The sequence below is a fragment of the Perca flavescens genome, chromosome 16 (assembly GCF_004354835.1).
Source record: "Perca flavescens isolate YP-PL-M2 chromosome 16, PFLA_1.0, whole genome shotgun sequence".
Lineage (NCBI taxonomy): Eukaryota > Metazoa > Chordata > Actinopteri > Perciformes > Percidae > Perca > Perca flavescens.
Window position 1 is genome coordinate 834076 of NC_041346.1, and position 26618 is coordinate 860693.

The window sequence follows — 26618 nt, forward strand, 5'->3', positions numbered from 1 at the left end:
AGAACCATTATCCAGGCAATCTGCTGTGTACATCTCTGGAACCTATATCCAAGTAGAGAAAAAAGAAGAAAAGCTCCCAGAGGAATGGCCGCTATTCAAGTTCTGAAGTCAGGCTGCATGATAGGAGGAAAATATGCAATAAAGTTGTTGAATATAGTGATAACGATATTGCTTGCGATAAATAAACAGATATTAAAATGTACTTAGTTCTAGGGATCGACCAATTATCGGCCCTGGCCGATTATCCTGGCCGATATTTGGCAGTTTGCAGATTATCTGTATCAGTGTTTAATTTGCCTGATAACCGATAAAGTTAATTATTAAAAACATTCGATACTTTGGCTCCACCACAGCGCTGTAAGCAGTCTGCAACACATGCAAATAAAAAACTAAAACATTAAAACTTCAGGAAGCTATTTGCGTTTTTATTTATAATTTTTTTTTGACTGTGTATTAGGTTTAAAGTTTCAGTTTTGTTACGGTCCGTGTACTTTTTCGTTCATTCAATTTTCATTTCATAAACCGGTATTATAAAACAAAAAACAAATGGTTATTTAATAGTTCCATTATTAATTTGACTATTATCGCCACTGTTCATCATATCCCCAACCGGCCCGTCAGACACCGCCTACCAAGAGCCTGGGTCTGTCCCAGGTTTCTTTCCAAGAGGGAGTTTTTCCTCGTCACTGTCGCACTGCTTGCTCTTGAGGGAATTACTGTAATTGTTGGAATAGTTGGGTCTTTGTAAATTATAGAGTGTGGTCTAGACCTACTCTATCTGTAAAGTGTCTCGAGATAACTCTTGTTATGATTTGATACTATAAATAAAATTGAATTGAATTATTTGATTTTCCTTTTAAAATACAACATTTGAAATTGAAATACAATGCATTTTTTCCTTTTCATGGTCAAGAGGGGATGAGAGATATTTAAAATATGCTGTGATTTTCCTTTTCCATTTCATATAATAAAAATAAAATCACTCAGAAATAGAAATGAAAAAAGGCTTGTTTTTTCATATTCAGAGACCGGATGTTGTCATTTCCAAGGCAACAGCGCCAGCGTGGCCTACCAGTGTTGCTTTCAGCCCAGGCTAAAATGACTTTGGAAACCTAGCTATACTCTTGACAATGCACAAATAATAACATTCTGATAACATTTTAAATTGCAGTTTTCTACTGATATTCTGTTTTCGAGTAACTGAGCGTGCCTGAATGTCATACACGATGGGTCGCCGTCGACAACCATCAAAAGGTATTTCCTCTTGAACAACTTCCCTGAAGTACTTTAGTGGTTTTCCACCTCAGCTGTGAGCCGTGGGAGCTCCAGTCAGGGAGCTGAATGTTTGAATCAACTCTGAAAACTTCCAAACTTGCCAATACCCAAAAAGGACTGGGAGCCCCTTGCTATAACATGATTTAATCTGTAATATTTGCTGTGTATTTTAATGAGACAACATGTCATTTCATTGAATCCTGTTCCTACAGTTAATCGGATTCACCATGCCGCTGCCATGTGACAGGATTACTGATCGTTGCACAACCAGACAAGCGTGATATTGATCAAGGACACTGTCCTCGCTCCGACCACAGAGAGACAGCACCAGGATTCTTGAAAGAGCAGAAAAAGCCAGACTCTGAGAAGAGTTCCTGTGGTGGCATACTCTGTTCACTGTGACACAATCACGTCTTTTTCCGTTTGACAATGCTTACTAACCAGGGGCGATTTCAGGACTTGTTAGGTGGGGTGGCACAGGGGGGACCAATAATCACATTACAACATAATGTAATTCTGCTAAATAAAACATCACATTCATTATTAGTTTCACTTGTTTTAATTTCTATAGGCTCAGTCTGCCACTTTTTCAATAAAAAAACAACTCCATTGCTGGTTCCATGCAAGGGGGTAAGCTTTGCTTCAGAACTCGAACCTCCTATGGCGCCATTTTGACTTTACAAAGAGATCACCTTCCGTTAGCATTCCACTGACTAGCATACATTTTGGCGCCACTTGACAGCGAATACTTTACATCTGAAGCCTTTAAAGACTCTATTTGTCCATTGTTTATTTCTAAAGAAACACAACAATGTATAAAAGGCTCCATTACCTTGTACCTCACGTTATGGCTCCGTAGCAGACGCTTTTATAAAAATAGGCTAACTATTGTGTCATAACCAAGTGACTTACTGTCGCACAGTAGAGGAATTACCGTATAGTACAGGAGAAGCTCACAGGCAGTTTTGACTTACATTAGCTGTTTAGGTTTAATTACTAATGTTAACTAGCATGTTAGTGATCAGTAATTAGCCTGTGCTTATGTTATCTCCTTACATATACCTACGCTCTCCATCTCTGTAAGATTGGAAATGATTGAGATTTCTCTTGGCACAGCTACCAGAAGACTTACAACTTTCAGCCACGTTGCTCACGTCACATCTACGTTGTCTCTGTCAGTTGGAGGCTGCGCAGTAAAGCAAGTGATCACGGGAAAAGTGCTTCTAATAGCCTTAACTGGTCTCCGTCCAGAGCAACGGGCTCCGTTGGTTCATTTTATATATGTCAATGGTTCCATGGTATCAGAATGTTGGATAGTCATCATGGAAACATGAATTGGTCATGTGACAAGGGCTGGGAAGATTGGCAGAACAGTCAGCCAAGTGACAGTACTCTGATCCAATGGAAATCAGGATTGTCAGGATTGACTGAAGGAATTACTGCATTTTTATAATGGATTGTAAGTATATTTATATTTCCAAATGGATAAATTTTTTATACTGCCTTTTTAGAAAATGGTAACTTGTAATTTTGCACAGCTACTTGAGTAGCCTTTATGTTTAATGTCTAACTGTTTTAACCCTGTGTTTGATGTGCGTCTATGTTACTCTTGCAGCAATTTCTCTCTGTCCAAAACGAATTTCTCCTTTGGGAGACTAATAAAGAGACTTTGACTTTTGACTTGTCAGAATGACAGCACTCTAGCCTTATGGATTGGGGGGGCAATCATATTTCAGAGGGGGGGCCGGTGCCACCCCGTGCCCCCCTTCTAGCTCTGCCCCTGCTTACTCAGTTTTTAAAACTGCTCTTGTTACGTTAAATACCTTATACAAGTATGATTGGGAGGTATAAGTACTTTACTGAAGTATTTTCATTTGAGTCTACGTTCTAGGGTTGCGCAATTAATTGCAATTTTATCAAACTCGCAGTATGGACTAATAACTAGGGGTTCTTAACCTTTTTGACCTTGAGGCCCAATTGTTATAGTACAAAGTGGCCCGGGGCCCATTAAATATTAACACTGTATAGGTTTAATTGACTTCACTTTCGGTTTGATTTGTAATCAATAATAAACCAAATCCACTTACTGTTTAACAAGCAAAAACCTTGTCAAATAAAATGACATGATAAAATGGGATCATCACAAAGACTTTTATTAAACGTTTATGTAAACCTGCACACATACTGTATCAAGACACCAAACAGGCTGATAATTCATGGACCAAATCAAGCTGTGACAAGAAAAAATTTCAAGGATCAAGTCAGGCTTTTTAATAATAATAAAAAAAGACCAATAGTAGGATTTTACTAAAAAAAATATATATATATATATATATATATATATATATATATATATATATATATATATATATATATATATATATATATATATATAAATCATTCAATCAATAAAAAGGGGGTGATAAAATAATATATATAATGTAAATCTATAAATATAAATAAATAAACTGTAAATGAAATTGAAATAAAGAGCAAATGAAACTATAGCCTTATAATCTGCAAAGCCATTGGAAAATTGCTTCAGCAGTCTCCATTTTTGCATGGCAGAACCAGAAGAATCTTTATATCTGTGATAAATGAACAATGACACAAATAATAACAATAATTAACAACAATAATACAACTCCCTTTTTATCTTCACCTCTTAATGAGACACTTGGGCCTGCCTCTGAGACATAATCACATCTAGTCTGGGTGGAATGGGAGAAAGGCTCACTCTCAGAGTAGCCTCCAGTGTTGATCTGAGTCTGTTTCGGGCTTTGGTCTTAGTTGTGACCACAATGGAGAATCCTGATTCACACAGGTGCATAGTTGTGAATGGGAGAAGGAGTTTCACAGCCCTCAGTGTGAGACAGCAATCCAGAAGGAGCCCAGGTCCAGTTTGCCCCACTGCAGCTTTAGAGTGCTGTCAGTAAAAACTTCCAGAAGCTGGGATTCCAGGTGTGAGGGCAAAGCAACATCATTTGCAGTGTAACCCACTGAAAATCGGTCTAAAATCCACATGTTTCCCTCTCTGGGATCCTCAGGAAGGTAGTCACCAAATTTCTCTGCCAGTTGTGAGAGGTGCTGGGAGACTGAGTCACTGATCTTCACCTGAGGGGAGTTTTCCAAAATGTCAGACAAAAGTGGAAACATGTCCATCCTCTTTTCCTGGGCCCTCTTGGTCCACAAAGCAAGTTTCCTCTTGAAAGCTTCAACTTTGTCTGCAACACAAAATATGTTGCTGTTTCTTCCTTGAAGTGAGGTGTTCAGTTGGTTCAGTAGTGAAAAAATGTCACAGAGGTAGGCAAGTTTTGCTGTGAACACTGTGTCAGCATAGTAATGTGCACGATGAGATTTTTTCTCAGTGAGAAAAGAGAACACCTCATTCCTCAGTTCAAACAAACGATTGAGGACCAGTCCTCTTGAGAGCCATCTCACTTCACTGTGATATAGCAGCTGGACATGATCTGCTTCTATGTCCTCACAAAGCTTAGCAAAACATCTGGAGTTCACAGCATTGTTTTTAATAAAGTTTATTGTTTTCACACTTAAATCCATCACCTGGTGGAGATCTGGTGACATCTTTTTTGCTGCAAGGCTTTCACGGTGGAGAAAACAGTGTGTCCATTTAGCTTCTGGTGCATGATCAAGTATCTGTCTAATGACACCATGATGCTGCACCATCACTGCACACCCCGACACAGTTCTGCCAGTCCAGGCCGTTCTCAGTGAAGTAGTTATCCATGCAGCGGAAACATTCCTCAGCCGTAGTTCGTGTTGGTAGCTCTCCACAAAACCGTATGTCTTCGTGCACACTACTGTCCCAGCGATAGCGAACAAAAACTAGCAGCAGTGCAGCATTCGTCACATCCGTGGACTCGTCTAATTGCAAAGAAAAAAAAGGGCTACTTTTTATTCTTTCTGTAAGTTGATGCTGTATGTCTGAGGCCATGTCTGCGATACGGTGACTCACAGTGTCGTTTGAGAGTGGGATGGTCAGCAGCTTTTTTGCAGCGGCCTCTCTGATTGGCTCACGGCACATATCAACAGCGGCAGGCAGAACCAACTCCTCCGCTATGGTGAATGCTTTCTTACTCTGTGCCACACGTCTGGCTACGAGGTAGCTGGTAGGGGTGGTACGGTTCATGAAAAAACATCCGAACCGTTCGGTCCGCTTGTCTCGGTTCGGAACGTGTGTGTGCCGCACGGTTCAACGCATGCGCAATGTGACCTCGTGCCCATCAGGTGCCTCGTATGTGACCTCAGTGTGTTTCCCTTTCGCGCGAAAGAAGAGGTGTGAGCAAGTTACCAACAAAACGTACAGCGAAAGACCGTGCAAAACATTTCAGGCCGTCATGCCAACCTGTAGACCTTTTAACATCAATGTACCTGGAACGTTTTTTCACTCGCTGAAGCGGCTGCAGTTTAGATCCTGTCGGGTCTGTGCAGCGGGCGGGGCTGCTCAGTTCTCCCCGCGACTAATGCGCGCGCGCGCACACACACACACACACACACACACACACACACACACACACACACACACACACACACACACACACACACACACATACATACACACATACACACACACACACACACACACACACACACACACACACACACACACACATACACATACACATACACATACACATACACACACACACACACACACACACACACACACACACACGGTGAACACAGGAAAAAACGGAGAGGAGACGTATACAGGAGGGCCTGACAGCTACGGTCGTTATTGTAAGTGCAATGATAAGTCCATTAAGTACTTTATCAAACCGTATGTGTGTCCCAGGCCAGGATAGGAAATGAACTAACAATGTAAACTGTTTTTATGTTTAACGTATTCTGACTTATTCAAAAGACGGAGCTTTAAGAGTTCCTCTCTTTTTCTTTTAAAGGATACATTTTTGTAACAGCTACACTGAAGTTGGCAGTTTGATAAATGCAAGTTATTTCAATTGATATTCTGTAATATTTCAATCTTCATGTGCAAAAAAAGGCACATAAGTTCCTGTAGATGGCAATACACATTCTCCTTTTTTTTGCCAAATAACTGAAAAGCTTCCCTCTTGCTGTATCAAAATCTCAGCCAGCTTTCCTCAGAGATGGTCTTAATAATGTGCTTAAAGTCAAGTCAAATTCAGTTTGAGCATGATTAGGCTACATGATATAACTATATAATTATTTAATAGCCTACTGTATCCTACATTGTGGATAATTAAGCTATATACCGTATGCTGAAGTATATTTCTGGAGTGTTAAAGATTAAAAGAAAAAATAACAAGAACCGTACAGAACCGAAAACCGTAACCCTAAAACCGTGATACGAACCGAACCGTGGGTTTTGTGAACCGTACCACCCCTAGTAGCTGGCTTTCAATGCACATTTAGAGTTGCTTGTCAGTGACACGACAGACCTTTTCTGCAACTGCAGCCCACTTTCCTTCCTCTTAAAATATTCCACCGGCTTTCCCACGAGCATCGGGTGCTTGGTCTCTAGATGCCACTAGTTTTGAGGGCTTTGTTGGACAGTATTAGCCCACACTCCACACACAGGCTTTTGGCACTGCCTCTGTTCCTCCATTTACGAAACCGTATTTAATGAAGTCAAGATTGTATTTCCGCAAAAACTTTGTCTTTTGGGTGGGGGTGTTGGCAGGACATTCGTCTTCATTTTTTCTTTTTAAAAACTTCTCCATTTTAGCTGTAAAGTAGACAGTCTTCTTCTCTGTGTATTGGCGCTTTTTAAACAACTGAGTGATGCATTACCGCCACCACATGGTCGAAAGCTGCATGCAGTCCCACGGCCCTTGCGGCCCACAGGTGCAAAACCGTAAGTTTTTTGCGGCCCTCTAGGGGGCGCTGGCGGCCCAAGTATGGTTAAGAATCACAGTTTGTCTGTCTGTCTGTCTGCGTGTGTTATGGTGTAGACACATATAGCCGACGGCCGACTGTTGAAAGAAACCCCGTCGATATGATCAGTCGTGTCCCCGAGGTCCAAAAAACTGCCACAGAACAGACCAAAAAGACAAGAGGAGACGAGACGTAATACGTCTCTATAACAGCAGGCGGCGCTAATCTGTAATGTCGCCCAAGAAATGAAAACCGGCAGCTGATTGGACGAACGTGGTTTGTTTTCTCCGGAAATTCAGACCTGGACTGTCATGGCGGCCGTTCAGAATACGATCTCATATTGTACTAAAATAGTTCACTGAAACATGTTTCTGAAAACATTTTAGAAATAGGCTGTGCAGTTGCTGAATCTGTCTTCATTTCAGCTCAACAAAGGTCAGTTTAAAAGATTTTCATCAGATTTTGAGAGACTCTAGTCACCCTGCCGCCGACCGAACATGTCAGGTCGGCCAAAATGAACACCGACAGCCCCCCAGACGGACGACGGCACGGGACACAACGAACAGATTTGAGTCACTGACCTCGCCAGACTGTCCCACGGCCGATAATCGTCCTGATGTGTCCCGGCCCTTATGCGCATATCTCTAGAACCGTTAGTCCAATGGATTTCAAACATGACAGGTTTCTTGCTACGGGCACAAGTAAGTGCAGTGCCAAGTTTGACGTTTGCCGCTCCAGCCGCTGGCCACTCCCCACTGACTGAGCACTAAACCTGTTTGAGTCATGACTCACTCGGATATTTCACCCAACTCTTTAATTAACTCATGAGTCGCTCATACTACACAGACAACAGCCTCTCTCTCTCTCTCTCTCTCTCTCTGCACAAACACACACACACACACAAACAGTCCGGTTTTGGTGGTGACTAATGCAGATATGTGCTGTTTAGCGCATAAAAAATATCAAATTTAAAAACTTCGTTTAAAATACGTCAAAAAGCCACCAGAAATGTAGACAAAGACATCCCCAAAAAAACACATGATGACGGGCCAGTAGGTTGTTATATTTACTTGCCCAAAGTGGTGTTTTACTTGCCCCGGGCCATCGGACAACCCTGCAGTGCAGTATAGCCTTGATCTAAAAGTGTTTGTTGCAACGGAGCTGCAGTTTTCTGGGAGTTAGTTCCAGATATATGGAGCATAGAAAGTGAACGCTGCTTCCCCCTGTTTAGTTGTGACTCTGGGGACAGAAAGCAGAGCTGACCCAGACCAGCTGAGAGCTCTGGAGGGCTCACAATGTAGCAGCAGATCAGAAATCAACTGTATAAATATAAACCAACGAAACGATGAATCGTTTTCAAATCAAAATCGAGATTTGAAAGAATGCAATTAGCTAATCATGAAGACATTGGACATTATACTGTTGATGTGTACCTGTGCTAATGTCTTGCTGCTTCCTGTAGCTCTGCATGGACTACTGAGAAAGCTGATTTGTTGCTCTAGCTGTCTGTATGGTGTCTTGTTGACTTCTGTCTGTATAGTTTAACCTGTACTAATGTCTCGCTGTTTCCTGTTGCTCTGGTCTAAAATCATCCGGCCAAAGGACTACAGTTGAAAATTAGCCGGCTGACTAACACTGGCACATTTACAGAAATGTTGATTAATTTGTGTTGTCCTTTATAAAATAAAGAAATAAGAATAAGAATGAATCCAATGTTAAATATTTAGTTGAATATTTGGTTTAATTATTATATTTACTGTTTTTTCCATAAGATAAATGCTGAATAATGTTACATATCACAGATTGTTAACAGAAATGTCCTATTTTCACTGGATCTTTCATTTATTTTGTATACCAGTTAACATGATGGTAGAAGGTGTAACATGTAGATGCTGCTGTTGAACTGAGACAGATCACACATTTCAGTAGCCTCGTGAGACCGTCCTGATCTGGCGAGCTCCAGTTCTCCTCTCCCAGATCAGTCTGGCATCTTGAGATAGACAAAATTTGGAGCCGTTCGCCAAACGACTGACCAATCAGCGTTGGTTTTGAGGTGGGTTAGGTGGTGATAGACTTATGGTTTATCCAATCAGCTAACCAGTATTTTCAGACAGCGGTAGCCCTAATTCTGTTAGCCGCTCGCTAATGCTTTTTTTCTCTTGGATCCTTCTTTTGGAATATGGTCCGGGAACCTGAAATGGTGCCTTTTATTCCTAAATTCTCGTTACACAAACGGCAAATATCCTTTACCGACATGTTGCTTGCTTGCAAGAGCTAACGAGCTATGCTTTGCCTGCAGCAGCAGGGGCGGGCTTGTGGTTGTATTTTCATATGCTTCGTGGATCTGATTGGTTGATTTGACCCGTCTATCACCAACATAGGTGATAGACAGATGGTTTATCCAATCAGCTAACCAGTATTTTCGCCCCTTCCCAAAAGTTCTCCAACGGAAAGTTCCCAGATGGATATACGGAGCAAATGCGAAGCAATCCATCTGGAGGAGTCAGGTTAACATTTCAGTTTACAGGAAAGTACCACATTTTTTTGGAATTGTTTATTATTATAACTTTATCTTTAGTGATTTATTGACTGCTCAATGTTCCACACTTATTAAAGAAAAACAAGTATTGCTGCAATTCATATCCATGTTCTCATCCTTCCATAAGAACATAGAGCAGTTTAGATGGTGTCTCACTTTAGAACGCTCCATGACATGACATGTTACACAGGGAATATTGAACGTTAGCTAAACTTCAAAAAATAAAATTGCAAATCAAATCATAACAGCAATATCTGGCAGAAAAATAGCAATTTTTTTCCCAAAATCGACCAATCATTGAGAAAAGTAATAAAAAAAATAGAGAAGGGTCCGATACAGTAACATATTTTTCACTAATTTTTTGAATGATAGAATAGTCAAAGGTGCTGTAGGTAAGATTGTGAAGATCCAGGACTTAACCAAAATATGTGAACATCGACAACTTCTCAGTCCCTCCATCCCTTTCTGCTAAAAGCCCAAAACGGTCTCTTAAGCCCCTCCCCCCACAAGGGAGAATGAATGTGTGTGCATGAGCAGTGATTGACACACAGTTAGACACGCCCCCCTGGCCCTGATTGGTGCATCTGAACAGGAAGCGGTGGATTTTTGCAAATCTCACTTCAGGCTGGAGCCAGAGGAGCAGGATTTATTTTTTAATGACCTGCTTCAATAGTTCTACTGGAACATAGGGTCGGTTTCAGCAAATATGACAGAAAGGTAGTTTTATAAGTCTTACACACTGCACCTTTAAAGGTTCAATATGTAATACTGACAGCTAGTGTTTAAAAAATAGTTACTGCAGTACAAATTCTAAATACTGGAGAGAGAGAGTGTGTGTGTGTGTGTGTGTGTGTGTGTGTGTGTGTGTGTATGAGTCAAAACAAAATAAAGTTAAAACTTGTTTTTGAACAATTTATTTGTCATCTGCAGATTGATTTTAAGTAGGGGGAGAAAAAAATCGATTTAAATCTTAAATCTGATTTATTATTTATTTTTTTAATCAGGGATTTTTTTTTAGGCCATATCACCCAGTCCTTGTTGCCAGGCTGAGACCGCAGCATCCATAACAACTGTTGCTACACGCTAGTCTTACATAGCCAGACATTACTCCACAGCACAGCGGAGTAGCTAACGTTAGATGCTGGCTATATTGACAGTCATAAAGGTCCATGCTCACGTGGAGCTCTGTAACCAACTGACAGACACACTTTCTCTGCTTAGAATTACTGTATGAACCGCTAAAAATACCACTACCTTGCCGTCCTCTCTACCCAACTGAACACACTTTATTGACTTAGAATTACGGCAACAATCGCTAAACACACTGCAAACTCATGGTCCTCTCTTCCAAATTTACAGCCCCCCTCTCTTGGCTTAAAATAACTAATTTGATAAATTAGCCTGAAGCTAATGCTTACCTGTTCAGTAGGAAATTAGCCAACTTGTCCTTTTGGGCTCTAAGCTGTCTCCATCTTTAAAATACATCTCCAATATTTGGTCTTAGTCGACTAAGGGCGTTTTCACACACGAAAGTCCGAACCAAGGTCCGGACCAAGGTTCATGTTTTTGTTACATTGTATACATTTGATCCGGTAAGTTGTGGTTTCACTAAGCACCTTAAAGGAGCTTCCCCGGTCTTGTAACACAAGGAGAGCCTGCCAGAGCTTCTTGTATTTGGTCCAAAAGTCCGAACCATCCAAAAAATGCTTTCACACTATAAACAAATCGGACCATGGTTCAGTTTGGTCCGGACCGAGACCACCTCTTTTTATCGGACCAAAATTTGGTCTTTTGATCCGGACCGCGGTCCGGGGGAGGTTTCACACCTGTAATTTTCTAACCCAAACTAAAAAGTCCGAAAGTCCGGACCAAACGAGGTATGTGTGAAAACGCCCTAAGATTTCTTTAGTCGAATAGTGATTTTTTATGCTTATTCATGCTTAATTATTTATTTCAGGAAACTTCTGAGCACATTTATGGTAAACACAAGATTTAAAGTGGTGCTTTTGCAGGATTAATTGTGGAGAAACTCAGTTTAACAGATGGTTAATTAACTACATTTATATTGTGCTTTTCTAGTCTTAACCACCTCTCAAAGCGCACAGCTCTGTCAATTAAATCAACTAATCGATTTGTCGACAAAATCCTATAAGTGTTAGTGGACTAAGAATTTCTTTAGTCAAGGACAGCCCTAGAAATGTTAGACCTTTGTGAATGAAATTTAAGACTTTCTAAAGAAATTTAAGGGCCCTGTTTTTTAAGACCCCGCGGGTACCCTGACGCAGTAAGAGCTGAACAATGAAAAGATTTGTGCTGTAATGTGTAAAGTTTTTTTTTTTGTTACAATGTTCTGGAGCGATACCCAGCCCTATGGGTGAGCCAGGTGCCTGGGCTGAGCCCAAAGGATTCTCGCCCAGCCAAAGCCTGTTCACCCTGCTGCCCATTTTATAAGCCGTTTGATATCAGAATATCTAAAAATCTGTACATCATTTGGGAAAAACATACTTGCCAAGGAAAAGTTACATCCTGTAAGGCCTACATTTATCTTACTGTTCTCAGTTCTGTCCTCATCGTTCTGAAACCAGACACAGCACATGTTGAGGATGACCATGGGCGTAAATCTTATCTAAACATTACATTTCTTAAGAGAAATTATTGAAGGGGAAACAAATAATACATACAAAAGTCTACTTGTATAAGATATGTGTAGTTGTGGAGCTGCAGTAAGGAGGGTGTCAATGCTGTTTTATTCAATTTAAACTAGAGATGGCCCGATACCATATTTTGCTTCCCGATACTGATTCCAATACCTGAAATTGGTATTGGCCGATACCGAGTACCAATCCGATACCAGTGTGTCATATATTTTATTATGTTTTACCAACTGTATACTACTATCCCTGTATGGATGTGATATGATTTCTGTCTTTGTCGGTCTGGCTCAGGTTAAACTCTTTGTGAAACATGAACAAACACAAACAATTAACGCCCCAGAACTTTCTTTTATTCTCCAGTTTGACAGTCCATTATAACGGAAAAACAACCTAAATAAACTACTTTAACGTAGATTTTCTTTAGGGCTTTATTACATGGTATTGGATCAGTGCATAAACTCCAGTACTTCCCAAAACCGAACCAGGGTTTTAGGCAGTATCGGAGCCTTATCGTATCGTACCTAGCTAACTAGCCAGCCGGCCGGTGACTAAATTATTAAAGTTTAACAAGTTAATGTGTCATTCCCACCCTCTCGTGTCACAGCGTAGGAAAGCCCAGCGCTCTAACCAGAGGAGGGACACTTTGTCCGGCTCATCTTCTGGAACCAGGTGTAGCATGAAGGCACGGTGGGTGGAATTAGCAAGCTAGCATTAGCTAACTAACTATCCATCAAGCTACCAAACAAGCTGAGCAACTTTATACCTGCTAACATAGGGGACTCTTGGAAAAATGTCTTTTTATTAATGACTCAGCATCATCTGTATTAGACAAAAAATAATCACTTTATCCGACGTTTCAAGTGAATAAAACAGCCTTCCAGCCTAATACTGAGGCGATTGGATATTTCCTACGAGTCCCATCGGACCGGACTTCTGTGTACCGTTGAGTTAAGGGAGAAAACCAAGCAGTAGACCAAACCACTGTGAGGCAAAAGAGGGGGGACTCCAAACGTTGTTAAGTTGCATTTTTTGCCCTGTTTCCGTTTGTATTGTTTCACACAATTATTTGAAGTATATATTATATACAATACACAGCGTGGTTTTAATGATATTTTTAGGGGGGTGGGTCCTGACCCCCCCTAACCCCTGCGATTTCCACCTAAGAGGATTACTCAGTTTCTAATGCAATTATCTTGTTTATTCCTGCCACCTTAAAAGAGACAAAAACGGCCTGATGTTAGTATATTTAAAAGGGACTGTACTCAAAATACTGAAAATAACAGTGGGCAGGGATTGTGTCCATACGGCTCTCACAGTCTATTCCTAAATATGTGAAATGGACGTTGGCGTCGGAACGGTTCTTGCCTCGCCGTCTTCCATTAATTCTTGATAATGGACACTTGGCCAAGTGTTAACCCTTACATAAACTGTATGCTTTGCTTTGGGCTCCTTGCTGCTGGTTAACTGAAACATCAGAACATTTATTCATCCAGTTATATAATAAAACTTAGAGGAGAGTTATATAATAAAACTTAGAGGAGAGCACGCCGTGGCTGGTTTTACAAGTTGCAAGGCAAACAGGCCAATGTGTAATTTCCCTCGTTTCTTTTTTTAAATCCAGCGTTATTGACATTATTAGCTGCAAAAAAAGATTATTTGACTATATAAACATGTTCAGTGCAAATGATGTCAATATGTAATTTATTAATATTCATAAATGTATATTTAATGGATGCTGGCAAATGATGTGTGCATTAGATGGAAGAGTGCTGCTGAATGCAGGTTACAATTCAATGAACTGGGCAGACTTTCATTTAAAACATGATGCCATAAGACTTTTTAAAGAAGAGGATTAGAGCCACGTGTGATCTAAAGTCCTAATTCTGAACTCAAATACAATTTACACATATGGCCTTAATACTTTTTCCATACTTTTTAAATTCAAAATTTCCAGGAGTGAAGTTTAGCTTGGGGCCGTACGTAATGTCCGTTGAAAATGTCGCGACCCTTTGCACCCTGAAAAGATCGAGGACCTCGAGGACGCCAGCGGACATCTGACCCACAGTGCACCGACATGTTCAGTATGGAATGCCATTGTATTCTACATTTAAAAAATAAATAAATACATGAATAAACTAATAAATGTGGCTATGATATACGGTACGTCCTGAAATAAATGGGGGCCTGCCTATCTCACAGATTCAGACCAAAGCCACTGAAATAAATGAATAAATAAAGGTGACATTACAAAGATAAAACTCCCCTGAAATAAATTCAAGTAAAATCTATTTATTGAACTATCATTTAAATATTTATATTTATTTATATATTTGTTTATTGCCTGGTTGAATTATTCCAGGATGTAGTTCATGGGTGTAATTCCATGGCTCAGAAGCCACAGCGGTGTTGTTGAGGAGAAATATTGGGGACATTAGTGTGAAACTGGGACACAGAGAGAACAAGTACAGCAGGCCCGTAGACAGGGGGGTTTCTTCCCCCCCACCCTAGGGCTGGGCGATATGGAGAAAATCAGATATCACGATATTCTTGACCAAATACCTCGATATCAATATTGTGACAATATTCTGGTGTTGACAATTGGTGCTTTAACAAAATATCTTCACACTTAGATTTTAGATAAATAATCATCAGTAATGTGGACATAATGTCTAAGTGGGGAAAAGGCAAATAATAGAAGAGCTACAACAGTCTGGTAAGTTCAGAAAAGTACATCACTTTACTGTAATGCAGCCTTTAAAACCAGGAAAAGACACTTATGTCATATCACGATATTACCATATCCAAAATCTAAGACGATATCTAGTCTCATATCACAATATCGATATATTGCCCAGCCCTACCCTACCCCCCCCCCCCCCCACACACACACACACAGGTCCATAGTTTTTTTTAGTAAACTACTGTTTTGTTGTTGTAGTAAACAAGTGTCTTAAAAGTGACCCTAACAAACCGCAGCCCTAATCTAGTTAAAAGCACCATCTTGTATATATGTGTGTTAACTGGCACGCACCATGTAACAATCTAACATTTAATGGATCAACAATCCCATAACTAACTTTATGTACTCATAGCTAAATGTTTGAGGCGTGCGTGCGTGCGTGCGTTTGGACTAAAAGAGGTGGTAGCCTACATGATCTTAGTTAGCAATTTGACAACATTGTAGTAAATACCCCCCTTCCACTAGACATGCTACGGGCCTGTGAAGGGGAGAAGATTACCTGAACCGACGACCAGAGTTTTGGCTCCGCAGGAGCTGAAGCAGTGCAGCAGAGACCTGGACCTGATGTTGGTGTTGAGGAAAGCCACCGAGCAGCCGACCTTCGCCAGCCCGAACCACACGCACAGGAAGTCGGGCTCGTTGCTCATGAGCAGGGCGATGCAGTCTCCCTTCCTCAGCACGACTCTCTGGAGGAACACATTGGCGAGCCTGTTGCTGCGTAGCTCGATGTCCCGGTACGTGTGGACGCCTCCCTCGAAGATGACAAACGGCTTGTCGGGGATGCGCTGCGCCTGCTGGATGAACCGCTCCAGCACCGTGCACACGCTGGAGGTGAGCGCGGAGAGCTCCAGCCCCACGCCGTACCGGACCACCTTCAGCAGAAACCACAGGTCCCTCCAAAAGTACGGGAAGCAGAGTTTCTGCAAAACATGCCCGGAGAAGAGCCCCGCGGCCAGAGCCCAGAGCCAGCCCAGAGACAGAGTCATGTCCGCGGCTGTGAAACACTGAGAGGACACGGCGGAGACAACTCGAGACACCGCTCCCTCCCTCCACACACTGAGCCAGTTGTTCCAGTTGGTAAACAAACACTGTGTGTGTGAGTGTGTGTGTGAGTGTGATGTAAGCCAACGAGCTTGGAACGTAAAGCCACACAACATATGACCGGAACATGAGAAATGCTGCCTTTAGAATAAAAGAGGATCATTTGAGGATGTGTAGAATAACTAAATAGCAGGGGTCTTCACCAAGCCAAGGACCCCTAAACTGAGAGAGAGAGAGGGACCTCCTACTATTGTATTGTATTAAATTAAGTTGCATGTTAAACTGGGCCTACAATAATAGAATACTAAGCTATTAAAATAATAATTGTTGGCATGATTTTTTTATTTTTAATAAAATCATGTTTTTATGTTAAACATACATGTGTTACAGCGAATCCTTATCTGTGGAACTACCTTACCTACAGACATTTTACTTTTTGAAAAAATAATGATTTTTTTTTATACTACACTATGACCAGTGCTGGAAAATAGATTATTAAATAGTTACACGTAAGAAATAAAATAACAACAGACAGAATCGTATACACATTATAATAATGAGCAGATTATGCGTGTAACAGTGATGGCACAAAACAGACTCAAACTCAGACAGAGAGAGTGTGTGTTTTTCATGGTAAGGGTCAAATCAAGGAGGATACAATACATTTCCAGGATAAAGCCTGCTTTGCCTCTCACCGTCCTCTCTCTGGGTGCTGAAACAACTACAAACTCACGTCAAGTTTAAAGAAGATGTGGACGGTTCAACAAGTCAGACCTGCTTGGTTCTTTCAGGGAATGATTGTAATTTACAAAGAATATGTTTAGGGCATTTCCTCACTAACTGAGACATTTTGGCACAGATTGGTGGGATTGCTGTGGAAGAAGTATACACGGCAACACAGGCATAATTTGCAACCCCCACAATAACCAAAACTGGCCAGTGCAACCCACCCCAAAAAGTTTGACGGTGTTTGGTGTTTTGTGCCCCCAACGCAATGGTTAGGGTTAGGTTGGTTAGGGTTAAGGTTAAGGTTAGGTGCCTGGAAATCGACGTTTGGGGCTTAAAACACCATTGAGCAAGTTTGACGCTCAAAATTTTGCTCAAAAAGTGGTTAAAAGTGTGTGCAAACATGAACATTTTCCGTGTGAGCATGCAAAACTTTCATGTGTGCACATGAAAGCTGTATATTGATGTAGCCTGGGCCATAGTGGAGACAGTGACAGCTAGAGATATGACTACAGTACAGGAGTTACTGTAATTGCACTATATTTTAATCTAGGTCTTCATTATAAGGACATTGCTGCTTTGCTTGCAAGTCATCACCATTATATTGTTTCAATATGACATTTAAAACGGATTTTAAAGTCTTGTAATCTGTTCCGGGCAAGGGATACAGTGATTTGGATCGGGCAATTACTTTCATTTATGAACAGTTACAAACATGTGGCTAACTCCACGGATGTAGATGGATGTACACAAAATGCAAGGAGAGTGGATTAAACATAAGGAAAGAGGATGTTCGATTAATTTTACGAGAACTAGATCAAAGGGGGGTTGAACTCAGAGTGACGAGATGGCTCCATCGCTGAAACTACTTTGCTAAAGGGCCTAATTAGATTTGGCACTTAGACTCTTATGACAAATTGAAGCCTTCCCAGGTAGCAAACATTAAAACTATGTTAAAATTCCGTTGTCAACATTAAGTCATTGAATCAACATTGAACTCTGATGTTGATTACATCATTTTGCACTCAGTTTTAATATTGAAACAACGTTGAAATCCTGTCCATAGATCAACGGAATTTCAATGGTATTTCAATTATCAGGAATATTGATACAATGTTGAAATTTCAACTGAACTAAAGATCAACGTGATTTCAATGGAATTTCAATCATTATTGAACCATAGAAAAAAATTGCTAGGAATACAAAAATGTAATGCCCTAAATGAAATAGCCTATAATGAATATCCTGCTTTATCTACAGCCAGGATGTTAAAAAGTGATGGAACATTTGAAAGCTTGTATGCCTATAGCCTAGCCTAAAACACTGACCACACTATTTAAGGTAAAAACAAATTAATTTTATTAGCCTCTTATTTCATTATTTGTCCTCTTTAGCATATTTAAAGTTCATGGTCCTCTGACGTTGTCGTCCAGTCCGTCCTGCCCGGTCTGGCGCATAGCGCAGATACTTTTGCACAGCCTGGGCAAAAGTAAATTGGGTGACGGCAGCTGTCCCTATCTGCTGTGTAATCTAAAACAGAAAATACAAGCACAATGCAAAAACTGTGCCTTTAAGTTAAACAGAACACCCACATATATGCACACTTGGAAACAAATTCAGTAGGCCTAGGCTTTTTCAATGATCGGATAAGGCAATTTGTCCATTGTTGTAGCCATGTTTTCCCTACATTCAAATCACTTTTCAAAATTGCTCAATAATATGTGCATGGGTTTATTTGAATTTAAGGGAGGCAAAAAGGATCAGCTTGCAGCGACACCTTTCGTAAGGAACATTTTGTAATTTGTAATTTCTAACGTTAGCTAACATTAGCTATTTTTAAAAGTGGTCTTCAGCAGAATCCAAAAGCGTGATGGACACTGACCATTATGTTAACGAGTAACAGTATTTGATTTGGCACAATTCATTCATATCGAACATTACATAAGATAGATGACCTGATCGTATGGGTCCTAAGGGTGCAGAAATGAGATGTGTCCAGTGTCATGTCATTTCTCCATTGTTCCGACCTATCAATAACCCAAAAATTTCCCTTTGGTCCTTCAGCCCACTATTCTGACGTTGCGGGTCTTGGCGTGGCCATAGTGGGATTCATAATTTCCCCACCAAAGGGACATTGGACTAGTGGGCTGTAGGACCAAAAGGAATTTTTCAGGTTATTGAGAGGTCAGAACAATGGAGCGTTGGAGAAATGGGCAGTCCCCGATGTGATGTGTCCGGCACTGTTCATAACAAAATGGGTTTCAAAGCGCGCATTGTTGGCGCACATGAAAACAAATCTAAAGTTTAGTTTCATGTGCTCACGTGAAACTTTCATGTGCGCACATGAAAAGGTTTTGTATGAACACATGAAACTAAACTTTAGATTTTTTTTGCTCATGTCCCCTTAGGGGCTCCGTAAAAAATAACATGGCAGACAAACAATTTTTAAAAGAATTTAAAACCAATAAAAATAATAAAATATTAAGAAAGGAGCAACACAAGAGAAAAGTACAATAAAAAAATCAAATAATTCAAATAATGGATAGATTAAAGTTCAAGAGAATGCCATTTTATGTAAAAAATAGATTGTAACAGATGAAAGTACCTTCAGGCCATGAACCCTGTTGAAGTGCACTTATACAAGATGCGTCTATAAGAAGGATTTAAAGGCAGATAAGGAGCTTGGCAGTCTGGGCCGTATTTATCAAGCCTCTGAGAAAAACCCACAAGACACTGCTAAGAATAGACTTGAGAATAAAAAAAACTCTTGGCTCAAAGATGAGCTTAAAAATTAGTTATCAAACATCTCAGTCCTAATTTAAGTGAAGTGCAGGACTATATGTTAAGGGTCAGTCTTAGAGATGATTCACGACACTTTGCAAAATGGCAAAATGGGATTTGGGATGACAACATATGCATGGACCATCATATCATATTTAAGAATATTCTCAGATCATTTCACATTGAATGCTGAAGAGAGTAGGTGAGGAGTTTACATTCAACACACATTTGACAATAATTTTTTTAGCTCACATTACTGTATTGTATCAACAGTTAACTTCATGTAATATTGTATGAGGTGTTTTCTTTTGTGGGGTGTTCCTTCCTGAGACTATTTTTAGTGCACGTATAAGGTCCTGTTTGTGCTTGTGTGTCTGTGTGTAATGTAACAACAGAGTGTAAAAATGTATCCAGGGTTGAGTAAGCTCCGGAACCTTTTCTTTTAATGGAGCGTATTTACTGCATTTCTGGACGAGCAAACTTCTTACCAAAATGATACTTAATAGCACACACATACACAGGCCACACTCAACACACACTCATGAGCTGTTAATGAATGCATACACAGGGACATTTTGGTAAAATAGTTTTTCAGCTGCACAATATGTCACACTCTGTGGTGAAAAGGAACTCAGTACATTTACTCTACTGCACTTAAATACAATTTTGAGGTACTTTTTTATGTTTTGCTACCGTAGACTCTAAATTATACAGTCTATGTTTGCTACTTTATACTTCTACTTCACTTCACGTCAGAAGAAACTCTTTTATTATTTACTACACTACATTTATTTGAAACTTTGGGGCTATAGCTTATTTACATATTAAAAACATAGGCTCATTTACAGCAGTCTCCTATTATACTAGTAACTTACCTGTGTACCCTACCCAGTAGTACACATAGTATCTAAAAGTAGGTCCACATTTATGAACTACAATAATAAAACACTCTAACATGTACAAAAACCCAATTCAAAGTCAGGACGTTGTGTAAAACGTGAATAAAAACCATTTTTTGCAAATCCTTTCCAACCTATCTTAAATTGAATGCACTACAAAGACAAGATATTTAATGTTCAAACTGATCAACTTTATTTTTTTTTTTAAATATTCACTCATTTTGAATTTGGTGCTGCAAAACGTTCCAAATAAGCTGGGACAGGGGCAACAACAGACTGGGAAAGTTGAGGAATGCTCCCAAATCACCTGTATGGAACATTCCACAGGTGAACAGGTTAATGGGTCATGATTGGGTATAAAAGGAACATCCCCAAAAGGCTCAGTCGTTCACAAGCAGGGATGGGGAGAGTTTCACCACTTTGTGAACAACTGCATGAGCAAATAGTCCAACAGTTTAAGAACAACGTTTCTCAACGTATGATTGCAAGGAATTTAGAGATTTCATCATCAACAGTCAATAAAAAATATCATCAAAAGATTCAGAGAATCTGGAGAAATCTCTGCACGTAAGAGACAAGGCTGAAAACCAACATTGGATGCCCGTGAACTTCGATCCCTCGGGTGGCACTGCATTAAAAACTGACATTATTATGTAAAGGATATCACCACGTGGGCTCAGGAACACTTTGGAAACTATTGTACGTCAATACAGTTTGTCATTACATCTAAAAGTGCAAGGTAAAACTCTACAATGCAAAGCGAAACAAACAACATTTTATCAGTTTGAACATTAAATATCTTGTCTTTGTAGTGTATTCAATTGAATATAGGTTGAAAAGGATTTGAAAATGATTGTATTCTGTTACACAAGGTACCAACTCGAGCTCAGAGACTTGAGCACATCTCTGCCCAGGTCCAAGCGGGGTGACCTCATTGCTGGCTACAGCCGTGAACATAACTACAGGGTATGTCAAAAATACCAAATTCTTCTTTAAACTTTAATATATTGTACATGATTGAATATATGTTATGAAAGCACATGGTTGAAGAAAGTAGATGCCTCTTTAATTATCAAGTCAATTGTATTAATGTAGCATGAAAACACAAGATTGTCTTATACTGTTTGGCTAAGCTTAAAAAAAACATGAGCATTTTATTTTGAAGGGTCCACTCACTACACTTCCTGTATGTTGTTAGTGTTTCCCTGGGAGTCCTAACATGTGACAGTGGGTGGAGAGATGAGTGGGTGGGCCCCAGAGGCGCGTTCCTCCTCTCTTTTTAAAAGAGTGATAACAGGGGGAGTGTTGTGGCAGTTACGTGGGGGGATACTACCAATACCACACTGTAAAAATGTTCCTTCAGTAAAAGTGTGTAAGTATCATCAGGTAAATGTAGTTCAAGTATTCTCCCATTGTAGAAAGAGTAAAGGATCCAACCAGCTGTGTGTTTAATGGTCTCATCATCTCAGCTGGACTTGTAGCCGTTATATTGTCGGCTAGTTTACTTTAGAATCAAACATCAGATTTATAAACTACATGTGTTCTGTGTGCAGGAATCTGAATGTGTAAAGTAACTAGTAACTAAAGCTGTAACAGATGAATGTAGTGGAGTAACTAAAGTAACTAGTAACTAAAGCTGTAACAGATGAATGTAGTGGAGTAACTAAAGTAACTAGTAACTAAAGCTGTACCAGATGAATGTAGCGGAGTAACTAAAGTAACTAGTAACTAAAGCTGTAACAGATTAATATAGTGGAGTAACTAAAGTAACTAGTAACTAAAGCTGTACCAGATGAATGTAATGGAGTGACTAAAGTAACTAGTAACTAAAGCTGTAACAGATGAATGTAGCGGAGTAACTAAAGTAACTAGTAACTAAAGCTGGAACAGATGAATGTAGCGGAGTAACTAAAGTAACTAGTAACTAAAGCTGTAACAGATGAATGTAGCGGAGTAACTAAAGTAACTAGTAACTAAAGCTGTAACAGATGAATGTAGTGGAGTAACTAAAGTAACTAGTAACTAAAGCTGTAACAGATGAATGTAGCGGAGTAACTAAAGTAACTAGTAACTAAAGCTGTAACAGATGAATGTAGTGGAGTAAAAAGTCCAATATTTCTCTCTGAAATGTAGCGCAGTAGAAGTAGAAAGTGACATGAAGAGAAAAGACTCAAGTAAAGTACAAGTACCTCAACATTTGGACTCAAGTACAGTACTGGAGTAAATGTACTTAGTTACATTCCAACACTACACATACTGTTAATGTTACTGAGGTGTTTCTTCAGAAGAAGCTGAAACTCTTCATGAGCAAAAGTAAAACTAGCAACAGATAGAAGTTAGTTTCTTTGTTTAAATGATGCACCGTAACATAAACATATGAGTTGTTGCTTGTTGCCATGGAGACAAATGAATAGATCTGTGAATGTGATGAAATCAACAGTCTCGGGACTAAAGTGACCTAGGCTGTGTGATGTTGTGATAGGCTGCAACTAACGATTATTTTCATTGCCGATTAATCAGTTCATGTGTGGATTGTTGTGTGGATGAAGGGATTAGTTGTTTGGTCTCTAAAATGTCTGGTTTTATCCCCAAATCAAAGATATTCAGATTACTGTCCCAGAGGAGAGAAGAAACTAGAACACATTCACATCTAACAAGCTGACATCACACAAGTTTGACTTTCTTTTCATAAAAAAATGACTCAAACTGATGAATCTATTAATCTTTGTAGTTCTAGCTGGAATTATGTTCATACATTGCATAGTATTCATGGATGTGAATATGTGGTTTGAATATGATGAATTCAACACTTATAGATTTGAAGTTGATGAAACCAAACAGAGGTAGCCTAGAAATCTAGACGCACCCTAGTGGTCATTTGCAGCCAGGGTCGTCTAGCAACTCTCCGTTGGCTTGCGAGCTGGAAAAACCAAACTCTAGTCAGGCCAATCACATTGTGTATAGAGTCGGTGGGCGGGCTTAACCTAATGATGCAGAGTTGCGACTGTTCTGTGTGAATTCCCCGCTACTTGAAAACAAAGAAGATGGCTGCTGCTGCTGGTGAACAGCGGTCTTTGGAACCGGCTTTGGCCGCGACTCTGGAAGACTTGGAGTTCAGCTTTTCTTTGAGAAAAGAACAAAGAACGGCACTGAAGTCATTCTTAAAAAAGGAAGATGTGTTCGGAGTTTTGCCTACCGGATACTGCAAAAGTTTAATCTATCAAGTAGCGTTGCTCTGATTGGCTATTGCGTGCAGAGGGAATTTGAAAGACAACCATTTGTCCCGCCCCTCAGATTGAGCCCTGCCAATGGCTGGTCAGGCTAAAACAGAGGAGGAAAGTGAAGCCAAAGCTGAAGCTCCTTAAAGCTGTATTCTCTCTAACTTCCAGCAGGGGGAGACTCCACCAGCTCCAGAAAGAAGTCTGTTTCTATAGAAGTCTATGAGAAAATGAAACTACTTCTCTCTTGATTTATTACCTCAGTAAACATTTTCATGATGAGTTTATGGTCTCAATAACTAGTTTCAAGTCTTCTTCAACACAGCATGATGTTCATTGAGTAAATGATGGTCCCATAAACGATAAAGCATGGGATGTTTTAGGACCTGTCAATCAAGACAGAGGCTTAGCTATGCTAACCATGCTAACACTGGGTACATTAAAATAGACCTCCACTTGTTTTGGCTGTTGTATGGTTTTCATCTCAAAGTTAGTAAAGAAAAGCTTCAGAAGGGTTAAAAATCTGTGACTTTCCCTCTTAAGCGTTTAGCTTAGCGCAGCCCCATTGAAACCATACACAACACTGGCTTAGCCATGTCACCCTCCACAGCTCCTCCCTTTTGTCCAAATAGAATCACTTCTGGCTCCAAAATACCAAGATGGCGACGGCCAAAATGAAAACAGATGGCTTCAAAACAGCTGTCCACAAACCAATGGGTGACGTCATCGATGCTACGTCCATTATTCTTACACTCTATGGGGTTTTCCAGCTAAACAGATTATAATCACGTTTGAGTTCACTCACACACCCACTAACCAGCATTGTCAAGATAAAAAACAAGATTGTAAATACATTGTTAATAACATTCCAAGCATCCCACAAAGGCTCCACGTCCCGGTCACAAAGCCATGTTTGTATTACCAAAGGGCCGCGGCGACAGAGACCGGAGTGTTTCCTACTCAGGTTTGAAATCTGTAGAAACATTTAAGGAATGTCACAGGCCCACTGGGAAACCACTGCAAATTCTTTTTTCTGCAGCAAGTCTTTATGCAATTCATCTCACCTAAATTAATCCCATGCTCATTTTATGAAGTAAATGTTGATCTGGATTCAGAATGATCCGTAGCCCTCATCTTTTACACATTTACTCTGATTGTATCAAAGGCAGAAATTGGAACTGTATAATATCCTTATTAAGTTTACATGAACAAGTAAGTAAGTAAGTAACACTTTATTAATTGAGCACTTTTAAAAACACATGAGTTCCACATGTGCTCCACACATACATGTGCAATACATATGAAGAAATAGGAACAAACATGAGTTACGAACAGTGGTGGAATGTAACTAAGTACATATACTGCAGTACTGTACTTCAGTCCAAATGTTGAGGTACTATAGACATGTACAATGCAAAAGTTTTTATCCAGTTAGTGTGTATTTGGCTTAACTTTGGAGCTTTTTTACAAAACACCGACGGGTTCTACCGAGACGCAATAACAGTCTGTCGGAATTTTGAGAATCCGACAAATTTGGTTTTTACAGCTTCTTTCTAGGGTAAGCAGTTTTTCTTTGGCGATCTTTAAAACAAAACATGTTTTTTCAAACCCACTGGCAATATTTGGTGTAGGGAGGGTTGATGTCTAAATTGTGTTCTACAGCCTAAAGCGTGATTTATGCTTCTGTGTTAAATCGGAACATCAAACCAATTTAAACAATAGTCAAGTTTTGTAAATGAAGGTGTTTATCATTAAAGGTGTGGGTGGCCCTGTGTGTTGCCCCCTAAACCTAATAACTGGTTGGGCCACAGCAACAACCCAAGCGCTTTGCGATAACGCCGGAATTTTTGGGCGTTGCACCTGTCCTAATTCTTACATTAGAGGGTTTTCGAAAATGTAACTCATACCACAACATCTCAATAGGATTCAGGTCAGGACTTTGGCTAGGCCACTCCAAAGTCTTCATTTTGTTTTTCTTCAGCCATTCGGTGGTGGACTCAGTGTTTAGGGGCTTGTTCGTTTCAGCTTGTAGCAGATGGTCGGACATTCTCCTTCAGGACTGGCAATCTGGTAGTTCCTTTTATCACGGCAAGTCTTCCAGGTCCTGGGCAAAACATGCCAGAATATTTTACGTTGCCGATGCACTCCTGGGCCGATTAAGATGAACTAATTCACACTAGTTTGGAATTGCAAATGGGCCAAAAGTCTTGTCCCAAGATGTGTTCTGTCCGCCCCTTTTTGCTCAGCTTTTTCTCCTTGAACTCTGCCATGCAGGCCATTTTGCCCAGTCTTTTCCTGATGGTGGAGGCATTTCCACCACTTCCACCACTAACGTAGGCTACGGAGAAAAATCTGCATGGAGCCTCCACAGAACCATCAATCACCCCTAACCCTACGTCTATCAGATAAAGCGCCTGCAGTTCAGTTCTTTAGACGTTGTTGTGGGGTCTTTGTGACCTTGAGTCGCAAGGATACCTTACACCAGAGCCCGTCCAAGGATCTTCTGGAGAGCCTGTTCACTCCAACCACAGTATAAAACAAGGAACACGCCACAGTTTTTTGTTTTTTTTTTAATAAATAGGGTTTACTTGTGTTGTCCTTGACTTCACCGTGGTTCCCAAACATAGATATAGATAACTACACGTGGGCAAACGTATTTTTGTTTCACACTAGTTTGGATGCATTGTCTTAGTCGCGGTTTCCACCACTTCCACCACTAACGGCGTTGCCCTCCACTAATCACCCCTAACCCCACGCTTCAGCTTACACCAGAGCGTCCAGTGTTCACTCCCTATAAAAGAATGGAATCCCCTAGATATAGATAGGTGGGCAAACGTTGCCGTTAGCATGTTGTGAGTAAAAGTGAGC

The 26618-nt window shown here is 40.2% G+C and overlaps 1 protein-coding gene across 1 annotated transcript in view; it reads right to left on the reverse strand.

The window, feature by feature from the left end:
* The window catches only part of slc27a6 (solute carrier family 27 member 6), a 50426-nt gene extending 34234 nt beyond the window's left edge, over positions 1-16192 (reverse strand). The window contains exon 1 of the mRNA XM_028602388.1: positions 15585-16192. Coding sequence (XP_028458189.1) covers positions 15585-16071 — 487 coding nt within the window. The 5' untranslated portion in view covers positions 16072-16192. The remainder of the gene's footprint in view (positions 1-15584) is intronic.
* Between the last annotated feature and the right edge of the window lie 10426 nt (positions 16193-26618).